This window comes from Plasmodium reichenowi, chromosome 5, assembly GCF_001601855.1.
Source record: "Plasmodium reichenowi strain SY57 chromosome 5, whole genome shotgun sequence".
NCBI lineage: Eukaryota > Apicomplexa > Aconoidasida > Haemosporida > Plasmodiidae > Plasmodium > Plasmodium reichenowi.
The window spans coordinates 899249-912927 of NC_033650.1; the positions used below are offsets into that span (position 1 = coordinate 899249).

At 26.4% G+C, this 13679-nt stretch overlaps 1 protein-coding gene across 1 annotated transcript; it reads left to right on the forward strand.

The window, feature by feature from the left end:
* On the forward strand, nt 1-12030 carry PRSY57_0525700 (hypothetical protein; the record flags this gene model as incomplete). Its single annotated transcript, XM_012906325.2, has 1 exon — nt 1-12030. The coding sequence occupies one exon, from the start codon at nt 1-3 to the stop codon at nt 12028-12030; it is 12030 nt and encodes a 4009-aa protein (XP_012761779.2).
* Between the last annotated feature and the right edge of the window lie 1649 nt (nt 12031-13679).

The following is a 13679-nucleotide window of genomic DNA, read 5'->3' on the forward strand; positions in this document are numbered from 1 at the left end:
ATGAAGAAAAGCAAGAAGAGCAAGAAAACCAAGAAAACAAGTGAAAAGGTTATTGACCCCCATGTTCCCCAGGAGTATAAAGGAGCCCCTATAGAGAATTCTGTATACAAAACAGGGGCAAGGGCTGTATCTTTAGTACATGCTGTTATTGAATCGTTTGGTAAGAATATTCAATGTTTTAGGAATTTAATAATATGTTCATATAAGTATAGAAGAATGTTACGAACAACTGCAAATAAGTTTGATGAAATTAATGATATGTTAAAAGGAGTTGTATACGAAATATTGAATACCTTCGATTTAAGAGTTGCCATATTTAATGTGTTTTGGCTTCGTGAGTGGGTTGAATTTAATTATCGTTTAACTGGAACAATAGGAAGATTTTCTTTTAATATTACTAAGAATACAATATCATTGTTTCTTAATATGTATAAGCATTTAAAGGATATTTCTAATGTACATATGCCTGATTTAATTAAGAAAGTGTATTGTTTAGATAATAAATATAAAGCCCAAGCTGTTGAATGTTCTGAAGAAGTTGATGCAGAAAATGTTGTTTACAGATATAGTTTACTTGAGTTAATTGAATTGGATTTCTATGTTTATTACAAGGAAAATTTTTATCTGTATAATACCATATGGCCAGTTGGAATTAAAAATAAATCTCCTCATTTAACAACTGATAGTAAAGGTAGAGTTGTGATTCCTTGGATTGTTTTTGGAAATTCTTTTACTTTCTATCTATATGTTTTTAATATCTTGACATTATTTAAATGGTTTGTATTTGAAGTAAAAAGTTTTTTAGTTTATGTATCAGGTTTAATCAAGTGGTTGAATATCATTGAAGATAAACATGTTACTATAAGGTATATGTGTTGTGCATATTCGTTGAAAAACTTAGATGGAGTTGTTAAAAAAGGAATATTTTACCTTGGAAATAAGGTTCCCAAAGTTGTTGAAAAAGGGCTTCCTTGCCTCCCACACGTACAAAATGTTGCATGCAGAATAGTTGATATAGATATGATTGAACAGAATGTTGTAGTAGAGAAAGTTGTAGTAGAGAATGTTGTAGTAGAGAATGTTGTAGTAGAGAAAGTTGTAGTAGAGAATGTTGTAGTAGAGAATGTTGTAGTAGAGAATGTTGTAGTAGAGAATGTTGCAGCACAGAATGTTGCAGCACAGAATGTTGTAGCAGAGAAAGTTGAAAAAAAGGCTGAAGATGAATTAATGGAAAATATTGTTAATGATTGGAGAATTTCCTTATATGATAAGAGTAAAATTATTGCTTTACTTGCATTGTTATATAATGAAAATGAAAGTAATGGTGATGAATATTTAGATGTAAATAGAGACAGAATTATTAACTTGCTGTTTTTTCTTTATAAGAAATATATTGATAAGAAAGATTTAGAACTCTCCACTAAGTCAAAAATCACTGATATTTTATGTATGTTGTATGCAGTAGATTCTACTACTAATAAGGATGATAAGTTGATGAGAAAGAATATTATAGAGATCCTTTCTGTTCTTCTTAAAAAGAAATATAAGAATGAACCCTTTTTCACGATTAAGAGAAAAAAAGTTATTGACTTAATATATTTCTTTTTCGTCACAAAAGATAAAAAAGCTGAAGTTTCCAATATGAACAAAATAGTGGAAGCAATGAAGAATGGCAATTCATTTAGAAGTATTATTGGTATCTTGGATAAAAGTCTGCTTGATATTAATGCCAAGGTCCAAATGGTGTATGAGAAGAAAAATGAAAAATTGCTTAGTGTTGATGATGATATGGTTACGGATATTCCTAAAGAGGAAGAAATTAAAGGACTTAAAGCAGTAGCCCAGGTTAAGGAAAATGAGTCAATTGAATCAATTGAAGCAGTTGAAGCAGTTGAAGCAGTTGAAGCAACTGAAGCAGTTGAAGTAGTTGAAGCAACTGAAGTAGTTGAAGTAGTTGAAGTAGTTGAAACAATTGAAACAATTGAAGCAGTTATAGTTGAAGCAGTTGAAGCAATTGAAGTAGTTGAAACAGTTGAAGCAGTTGAAACATCTGAAACAGTTATAGTTGAAGAAGTTGAAAATGAGTCAATTAAAGTAGTTTCAGAAGTTAATGACATTAAAGAAGTTGAAACAGCTAATGCATGCAAAGTTCCACCTAAATGTGTTGTTCCTAAATCAGGAAAAAAGAAAAGAAGATTGAAGAAAAGCAAGAAAATAACTAAAAGTCAATGCTTATTTAGTGATGGAGAAATAGTTAATAATGATTCTTCTGACATCAGTGAAAAGGTAAAAACAAAGAAAAACGTTGCTGTAATTATTAGTAAGAAAAATGTTGTTCCTGAACCCTCATCACAAAAAAATGATAAGGATATGACTGATGACTTAATTAAAACTGTTGTTAAGAAGAAGGTTATTCACGATGATTCTTCAGAAGAGAGCGAAAAAGAAGTTATTGTCAAGCAAGTTGTTAAGAATGAAATAATTGAAAACGAAGTTGTTAAAAAGGATGTTGTTGAAAATGAAGTTGTTGAAAATGAAGATATTGATTATCCTTGTTATCCTGCAGATAAAAAATTAATTATGTATTATGAAGTTGATAATAAAGTTGTTGAAAATGAAGTTGTTGAAAATGAAGTTGTTGAAAATGAAGTTGTTGAAAATGAAGATACTGATTATCCTTGTTATCCTGAAGATAAAAAATTAATTATTTATTATGAAGTTGATAATAAAGTTGTTGAAAATGAAGTTGTTGAAAATGAAGATATTGATTATCCTTGTTATCCTGAAGATAAAAAATTAATTATTTATTATGAAGTTGATAATAAAGTTGTTGAAAATGAAGTTGTTGATAATAAAGTTGTTGAAAACGAAGTTGTTGAAAATGAAGATATTGATTATCCTTGTTATCCTGCAGATAAAAAATTAATTATGTATTATGAAGTTGATAATGAAGTTGTTGTAAATGAGGAAAAATGTTCAACTTTGGATAATAACGTTGTTGTTGCAGAAGAAGATATTGATTATCCTTGTTATCCTGCAGATCAAGAAATAATTATTTATTATGAAGTTGATGATGTGCTTGTCGAAAATGAAGAAAAATGTCTCGCCCTAGATGATAATGTTGCTGTTGTTGATGAAGAGGATATTTATTATGAAGTTGATAATGATGTTGTTGTAAATGAGGAAAAATGTTCAACTTTGGATAATAACGTTGTTGTTGAAGAAGAAGATATTTATTATCCTTGTTATACTGAAGACCAAGAAATAATTATTTATTATGAAGTTGATGATGAACTTGTTGTAAATGAAGAAATATGCTCTAAGTCGTACGAAAAGATCGTTATTACTAATGAAGTTGATAATGCACCTACTGTTAATGATAAGACATGTTCTACATCGGACCCAAACGTTGTTACAACCGATAAAGTTGATAGTGCACCTACCATTAATGATAAGACATGTTCTACCTCGGACCCAAACGTTGTTACAACCGATAAAGTTGATTGTGAACAGGTTGTTAATGATAAGACATGTTCTACCTCGGATCCAAACGTTGTTACAACCAATAAAGTTGATTGTGAACAGGTTGTTAATGATAAGATATGTTCTACCTCGGATCCAAACGTTGTTACAACCAATAAAGTTGATTGTGAACAGGTTGTTAATGATAAGACATGTTCACCTGTCGTTGAAAAGGTCGTTAACAGAACGAACAAGTTGAATAGTGCACTGAAAGTTGATAAAAATATTTGTTCTTCTAAGAGTGAAAAAATTGTTAATGAAGTTGTAAAGAATAATTCGAACAATGTTGATATTCCTCCAGTTAAGACAACGAAAAAAGTTACTTTTGTTGACGCATTAAATAAAAGTAAAAATGGAATAAAAGAGAAATTATGTTCATTTGTTAACAAAAACATTTTAAGGAGAATACCATTGAAGAAGAAAGTAATAAGTGATAGTAGTAGTGATAAAAGTGATAGTAATCGTAGTAATAATAGTGATCATAGTACTAGTGATAATGAGACGCTGTTTGATTATAGGAAAAAGCTTATTGAAGATATTCTTGAAAATGAAGAGAATGAAGTTATTAACAACAATTCGTCTGGTGATTATAAAGAAAAGGTTATTAATGCAATGTTAGGTAGAGTAAAAGAAAAAGAAATTAAAGAGGATATTAATGATATGTCAAAAGTTGAAGCAGTAATGAACAATAATAATTCAGTTAAGCAAGATGTAATTTTTCAAGTACCTTCTACTCCTCAAGTATGTACGATTAATCCTGAAGTAGTTAATAGTAATTTGAATGTTGAAAACTCAGTATTATTTATTGAGAATCCAATAGTTAATGTTGTTCCTTCGTTTTTTGTTGAATCAGTTGAAAACTCAGTATCATTTATTGAGAATCCGGTAGTTCATGTTGTTCCTTCGATTTTTGTTCAATCAATTGAAACCTCGAATAAGAGAAATTTTCTGACGAAGAATAAAAGGAAATGGATACGTAGAAGAAAAAAGAAAAGATTATACAATATATTTGTTATTAGAAAGTACGTTAAAAAAATGAAGTCGAAAAGAAATAAAAGAAGAAATAGAAGAAGAAGAAGAAGAAGATCAAGAAGAAGAAATGTACAAAAAAATTGTATGAATGATAAAAGGGGAAATGTATTTAAGAATGAAAAGGTTTTTATGGTTAATTCTCCAATGGTTCCATCTTCGTTTAACATGCCACAGAAAGCGTTTGATGCTGATTTGCAAACAAAAATTGAACTTGAAAATTTTTTACAGCATCAAAAGCAGTTAGCTTATGAAAAACTATTAGAAGAAGAAAGGAAATTAGCTGAGCAAGAAAGAATTCAAAATGAAATGAAATTAGCTGAACAAGAAAGAATTCAAAATGAAATGAAATTGGAAGAAGAGAGAAGGTTGGAGTATATGAGGCAATTAGAACATGAACAAAAAATGCAGTATGAAAAGGAGTTAGAAGAAGTTAGAAGAATTGAACGTCAAAATGAATTAGAATGGAGAAGAAGAAAAGAGATTTCAAAAATGTTTATGAAACAACAGGTTGATATAAGTAAGGAAAACGTTGTTGTCAAAGAGAATGTTGTTGTACCAGAGAATAATTTTTTCCCTGAGAATGTTGTTGTGCCAGAGAATAATTTTTTCCCTGAGAATGTTGTTATGCCAGAGAATATTATAAACTTGGAGAATAACACAAACACGGAGAATTATGCTGAAAAATCAGATGATGATATAAATGAAAAATATATTAGTCCACCTGACAATATGAACGAAAGGAACTTTTTTAAAAGAGAATGTGATGAGGATTATCATAAAATTTTCAATGAACAACGAGGTACTTGCGGAAATGATGAAAACCCTCCTGTATATTTTAATGAAGAGAATTATATGTATGAACAGAATTTTCTTAATGAAGAAAAAATTAAGAAAGAAGAAGAATCATTGAAGAGAGAAGAAATAGATTATAATAATCCTTATGCAGAAGATCAAACGAATGTTAAAGAAGAGAATCTTTTTAACAATCAGTTTGTAAATGAAGCATTGCATAATAATCAAGAAAATGTTGAGAAGAACAACAATAATGTTAATGAAGAAGCTAATAAGAAGGTATCAAACAATATAGATGATTTTGTTAATGCTGATGAATTTCTTGATACAGATTCGCAATTATCAGAAGTGAATCCTTTTGAAAATAAAACAGAGTCAAAAGAAGAGAGTTCTGATAGCGATGCGTCATGTACCACAAATGGAGACAATCGAAGGAATAGAGATGCTGAAACAAGTTTTGATGAGGACTATGCTTCTGCTAGTGTAACTAGATCATCGTGTAATTATGAAGAAGAATTTGTTGATGTTGACAATAGTGATATGGAATATTCTGTAATGTTTCCAAATAGATGGAGAGTAGATTATCATCATGATTTCGCTGATATTTTAAATAATATGCCATTTCCTGACACATATATGGTTCCTAATCCCTCTGAATATATTGAGAATGAGAATTACACAAAATTAAAGATTAACTATCCTGTAAGGGATACATCAGATAAAATAATGTCTTATCTAAAAGAAAAGGATGCCATATTAGGTCACAAATGGAAACAAGCACAGGAATTTTTGTTTCAAACAGTAAAATTTTTTAAAGCTTTGAAAGATCGTGTTAAAAGAAAGTTTAAGTATTCCACAAAGGTAAGTACATATCATTATTATGCGCACAGAATATATGAACTTTTGCCTAAGTTAAGTTTTTCCACATGTAAGAAAGTATATATGTATTTGGATGATGTGAAGCCACATGTATTAAATGAATTAGCACGAGATGAGTTCATAGAAGAAAACAATACAAGAAATTTATCGTTTGAAATAAGGAAGAGTGAGAAATTAACAACAAAGGCAATACGTTTACATTTCCTTATTTGTGTAGATTTTTTGATTGAAAATATGAATATAATTATAGATGCAGATAATAAACAGAACGAATTAATTAAATATAAGGAATTTTATTTTAGTCGATTTGGCAATTTAGTACCATTTTATGACACCAAGCATCCATACATTTTGGAGCTTGAAAAATTACAGAAAGGATTATATCTTTTAGTATTTAGATTAGAAGAAGCAATGTTGTTCATTAAGTATTGTGATTATGATATGGATAGAATAATAAGAGGTTCAAGTTCTCATTTCAATTGTTTTAATTTAATTCTATGTCATTGGATTTTTAGAATGAGAAGAGTTTGTACAGATTCAGTCAAAGAATGGGTATTTCCTAGTGAATTATTTGCAGATGTACATAAAGAATCTATGATTACTACTGCTGCAAGAACTGATGAATCTCTGAAAAGAACCAAACCACCTGTTGATGATGCATTAATAATTGAAGTTTTATTAAAGTATAAGGATTCTATAGAGGATGGTAGCTTGCGTCCTTATGATGAAAGATGTATTAGAAATTCTAAGGCCATGTTCAAAGTTTATTTGTGTACCAAATTATTATATGATAGAGTATGTGAAGAATTAGCATTATACAATGTTGAAATAATAATAAATAATGATTTGTTTGAAGTTATTTGTTCTAAACATTTTGATATACTTCACTCATGGGACCGAATATCTAAGTTGAATGAGCAAATAAACGAGTGGAATTTATGTAACGAACCTTTATTAGAAGAAGTACCGAATTTATATTTGGACGTGTTTAAGAGAAATTCTGACGATGAAGAACCAAGATATGAGGCATTTGACAGACTTATGAATATCCACTTAGAAGCTACTAGAATAGATATAGAACAAAGTCATACTAAGCATCTTGCTAAATGTCAAGGGGTTGAATTTATAGATAATAAAGAGGAAAATATTAATGTTTCGAAAAATGAAGAAGTATTACCAAATGTGGAACATGTACAAAATAATAATGTGAATGAGGAAAATATAAAAGTTGAATTTTGTAATGATGTATATGAATCAAAAGAACAAACAATTGAAGTACCATTAGTTGAAAAGGTAGAAGATAATAATTTAATTAACAAGCAAGTGAATGAGGAAAATATAAAAGTTGAATTTTGTAATGATGTATATGAAGCAAAAGAACAAACAATTGAAGTACCATTAGTTGAAAAGGTAGAAGATAATAATTTAATTAACAAACAAGTGAATGAGGAAAATATAAAAGTTGAATTTTGTAATGATGTATATGAAGCAAAAGAACAAATAGTTGAACAACCATTAGATGAAAAGCTACAAGATAATAAGAAGGAAGAAAATAGTAATTTATTTCATAATATATATCCAGGTTTTCAAAATCAATTAGAGCCATGTGTTGAAAATGTACAAAAGGATAATAATTCATTACAACCAGTACAATTATTAAATAACAATTTACCTCAAACAACTTCACCAGTAGTTGAAAATTTACAATATTCAGAAAATTATTCACATTTACAAAACCGTCCATTATATGGAATTCCAGAACTTGGTTATCATTCAGGCAGGCTCAGTACATTACTATCCAAGAATGACAAATGTAATAATATTCCATCAAACAAATCAGACGTGAACACGCCAAAATTGAATTTATTTCCATCAATGAAATCAGACGTGAACACGTCAGAATTGAATTTATTTCCATCAAACAAATCAGACGTGAACAAGTCAGAATTGAATTTATTTCCATCAATCAAATCAGACATGAACACGCCAAAATTAAACTTATTTTCATCAAACAAATCAGACGTGAACAAGTCAGAATTGAATTTATTTCCATCAATCAAATCAGACATGAACACGCCAAAATTAAACTTATTTTCATCAAACAAATCAGACGTGAACACGCCAAAATTAAACTTATTTTCATCAAACAAATCAGACGTGAACAAGTCAGAATTGAATTTATTTCCATCAATGAAATCAGGCATGAACACGCCAAACTTAAAACTATTTTCATCAAACAATTTAGACACGAACGTGCAAAAATTAAATTTATTTTCATCAAACAAATTAGACACGAACGTGGAAAAATTAAATTTATTTTCATCAAACAATTTAGACACGAACGTGGAAAAATTAAATTTATTTTCATCAAACAATTTAGACACGAACGTGCAAAAATTAGACTTTAATAACCATTTTGATTCCAATTTAACTCCATGTAATGAATTCGAATCTAATAATTTAATATCATCCAATAATATGTTATATGATTATAAATCACATGACTTAGAATCGACAAACAATTATACATTTGAAGGCGTCCAAGAGGATTCAAATTTACTTACTCCATCTTTTGGAAATATGTATTTTGATATAGAGTCACAATGTATTGAAATAGTAGATAAACATCAAAATGATTTAGAAATGTGTACTCCATCTTTTGGAAATATGTATTTTGATATAGAGTCACAATGTATTGAAATAGTAGATAAACATCAAAATGATTTAGAAATGTGTACTCCATCATTTGGAAATGAATATGGAGAATTAAATTATGAAGATAATAATAATAACTTCAATGAGGTACACAACAATATGGAACCAACCGTTCAGACTGAAGATAATATTCTATATAATATAAGAACTAAATCATTAAAACGAGGAAGAGATAATTCAGATGAGAATGTACAATCTGATACAGCTTTTGTAAATGTTGTATCAACAAAAACAGATTTAGAATCTGGAACATATGATAATATAATGGATGAAAACAAAATGAATCATATTGATAATAAATTCTGTTCTTTTGAAAAGGAAGAACCAGAAACATATGAAAATAATTTTGATTCAAAAAATTTAAATAATATTGATGTTATGGATTTTAATATATATAAAGAAGGACATGAACAAACATCTAATCTTCCAAAGGTATCTGTGTGTACAGAACCAGTAGATGGACAACATGAAAAAGACGCCTCCACTATAGAAATAGAAAATGTCATTACCTATACAAATGAAGATGAAATTAATACTATCCAAGATATACCAAGTATGGAGGATGAAATGGATATATGTGCATCTACGGAAGTACAAATTAATAAATCAAAAGATGAGGAAGTAGAAAAAGTAGAGGAAGTAGAGAAAATGGAGAAAGTAGAGAAAATGGAGCAAGTAGAGCAAGTAGAATTAGAAATTATGACAAGTCCTATAAATGAAGTTAAAGAGATTACTTCCATTGAATTATCTAATGAAGTATTAAAAACTAATGTAATGGATATACATAATTGTTCCTTAGATATTCGTAAAAGAAAAAATACAACTGATATAGCTTTAGGAGAATCTGAATGTGAAAAGGTTGTAAAGAGAATATGTAATGTAAAAAAAAATGAGGAGATAATAAATAGTAAGAGTAGAAAAATAAAAAAAAATAAAAGGAACATGAAAAATAAACGTATATCATTATATAAAATTAAAATTTCTAACATTCAATCAGTATTAAATCAATATGATGATAATTTAAAAAATATTATTAGTATAGTTCCAGCTAAGGCTGAAGAATCTACAAATGAATCTGAAGTCATGAAGACTGAAGATAAAAATATTATGAATGATGTTCCAGTAACACAAGAAGAATTTGATATAAAACCAAAAGTAGTAGAATCTAATCTCATCGAATCAAATAATAATAATAATAATAATAACAAAAAATCAAAGAATATGAATATAGTCAAAAATCCAAGTATGGTAGTTCATTATATTAATCAAGTTATATATTTTTATAACAGCATAAGATATAGTAACTTTAATTTATCTATTGATTTAAATATGATTAACCTTAACAAGAAAAATTCTAAAATTACTACAGATAAATTGATAAAATCTAAATGTATTCATAATAGATCAATGAGTTCAATCATCAAAAAATATAACAGTATGAAAATCAAAAGAAGTGTAATAAAGAAGATATTTATCAAAAACATTATTCAAAAGGGAGCTGAGAAAAAGCAAGATACTGTTAAGAAGGTGAAGAACATTTTGAAAAGGAAATCAGATGCTAATAAAAAAAACAAAAATAATAAAAATAATAATAATAAGGTTAAGTATAATAAAATGAAAAAAAATATGTATAGCACAAATTTAATTATTCATTATGTATTCTCCAAATTTTATCGTCTTCATACTATTAAATTCAAAAAATTTCTAAGGAAATTTAAAAAGGTATCTATGACCAAGAAATCTACTTTATCAAATATACAAGACGTTAAAGCAGATGTAAAGGACAGTACATTAGAAATAAAATCACCTGAACAAAATGTAAATGAACATAAAAGAAAGGCTACTACTGTTGCTGTTGTAAGTACAGAATATATATGCTACAGGTGTACGAAAAGAATATGTACTGGACAGGATGATTCTGAGAATAATGTATCTATCAAAAAAGATGTGAAAGAAGACATCGTAGAAGAAATAAAAGAAGATAATATAGATGTAATAAAAGAAGATAATGTAGAAGTAATAAAAGAAGACAAAAATGTAATTGTAGATGATGTCGTAGAAAAATATATTATGGACAAAGTGATCAGAGATTATCTTAAAGAGGATTCAGATAAATCTGTGAAAAAATATACTAGGGAAAATAATATTAATAGTAGAAGAAAAAGAAAACGTTTTATATTAGATAAAGATTTATATTTAGGATATAATAAATTTTTATGTAATAAAGATAAAGTGACTAAGAATAGAAGAAGTGATAAAGATGATGATAATAATAATAATAATAATAATACACCTAAGGAAAAAGAAAATGAGAACAATACGAAATCTACCTTATATGGTTATTTTTTACGATTTGTTAAAAGATTATCTTTAAGTAGAAATATAGGTTTTAATAAGAAGGAGACATCTACCCAAAATACAAATGAGAATAATAATAATGATAATGATAAAAATAATACAGAAACTGAATCAGGTAATTGCATTACACGATTTATCAAAAGAATAACATTTGGAAAGAACAGAAATAATGATGAGAATAATACATTTAATGAAGTTAAGTTTACCATATCTGAACGTAAAAAAATTATGCAAGAAGAAAAAGAGAGGGAAACAAGAAGTATTTTAAAAGATTTTCATAGCGAAAATGAGAGTATAGCTAATTATTATGAAGAGAAGAAGGTTGAGAATGTTGAAAAAAATAATAAGAATGATAACAAAAAAGATAACAAAAAAGATAACAAAAAAGATAACAAAAAAGATAACAAAAATAATAATAAACATCATAGTAAACATCATAGTAAACATCATCGTAAACAACCAGAACAGAAAACGTCTATTTTTAAAAAAGTTTATGATTTTCTAAAATCCCTTACCAAAACGACGGTTATAAATAGTGATGTTCAGGAAAATACATCTAAAGTTGTACCTAAATCCATCATAAAAAACACAAACATACCAACACGAAAAAATCGTAATTCACATAAGAAGTCATCCAATAATATAATAAAGAAGAAAGTTACTTTTTGCCCAAAAATTAAAAGATGTAGTCATAGTAAAAATAAAAAGTTGAACCCAAATAAAAATGCTTAAGTTTTTTTTTTTTTTTTTCTTGTCACAAACGCACGTAATAGTACTTATATGTATAATAAATAAATACAAAGGAAACCAAAAAAAAATATATATTTATATATATATAAATTTATATGTATAGGGGTATACATATATATTTATATATATATATATATATATATAGAGAGAGAGAGAGAGAGAGACAAGAATATACCAAAAATATATAGAAGCCAAGTAGAGGGGTTATATTATAGAGGGGTTTATAATATAATTTCTAGACTTATTAATGAATGTATTATGGTATAAGAAAGAATAATGTAACAAAAATAAAAATACAAAGGTACTATTATAAAGTTTAAATCAGAAAAGGGTTTTTAAATATAAGCATAAATATATATAATATATAGACAAGAATATACCAAAAATATATAGAAACAAAGTAGAGGGGTTATATTATAGAGGGGTTTATAATATAATTTCTAGACTTATAAATGAATATATTATGGTATAAAAGAAATACAAATATAATTTTATAAAGTGAAATGGATTTGACCTAAAGTGATAAGCAAATAATTATATATATATATATATATATATATATATATATAGACAAGTGTTCAAAGTAATATTATAACGTGGTTTTAAAAAAAAGAAATAATAAATATGAGACTATGAATTAAACGGATTTAAATAAAGGTGTTGTTAAAATGTATTGAATATACGAAGAATAAGGAAGACCATTAATTGGAAATTTAAATAATAATGAAATGAAATAAAACATGATGGAATATTATAATTTATGTTGAGATGTAATATAACCTATGATGAGATGCAATTGACAATCATATCATGAATAATTACTTCAAGTTTGACAAATATTTACATATATTGAGTTGTACCTATTAGAATTATTTTATCTATATTATAAATATGTACATACATAGATATGTTAATTAATTAATTAATTAATTTTTTTTTTTTTTGTTGTTGTTGTATATAATATTTTTATTATACAAATATTATTACTTTATTAAACTTATTAATGAACACACTATTTTGTTGTGTTAAATATTAGCTGTTCATAGTTAATATATAATATATACATGTATACATAATTTGACTTATTAAATAAATGCAAGTAGCTTGTGTTTGTTGTATATTATTAGCTCTATTTAGTTAATAAATATATATATATATATATATATAATTTTTTTTTTTTTTTCTTTTTATACATATTATACATATTATAACTTAATAACAATAATAACAATTAAAATAAAATAAAATAAAAAAAAAAAAAAAAAATTAAAGAAACATTCGGTATCTGTTCAAAGTATAAATTTGTATACAAAATTATATATGATAATTATAAATACTTGTTTAAAAATCTTTTACAGTTGAATCATATTATATATTGAGTAGTTCAAAGAAAATATAAATAATAAATAAAAAAATAAATGGGAATATATAACTTATGACAAAAAAATATTATTCATCATTGAATTGTATTTGTATTGTACAATTAAATTAAAAAAAAAAAAAAAAAAAAAAAAAAAAAAAAAAAAAAATATATAATATTTGTAAAAAAAAAAAAAAAATTAAAAAATAAAAAAAAAATATTTTTTATAGTAAATTTTAATTATAATTTAAAAATAAAAAAAAAAAAAAAA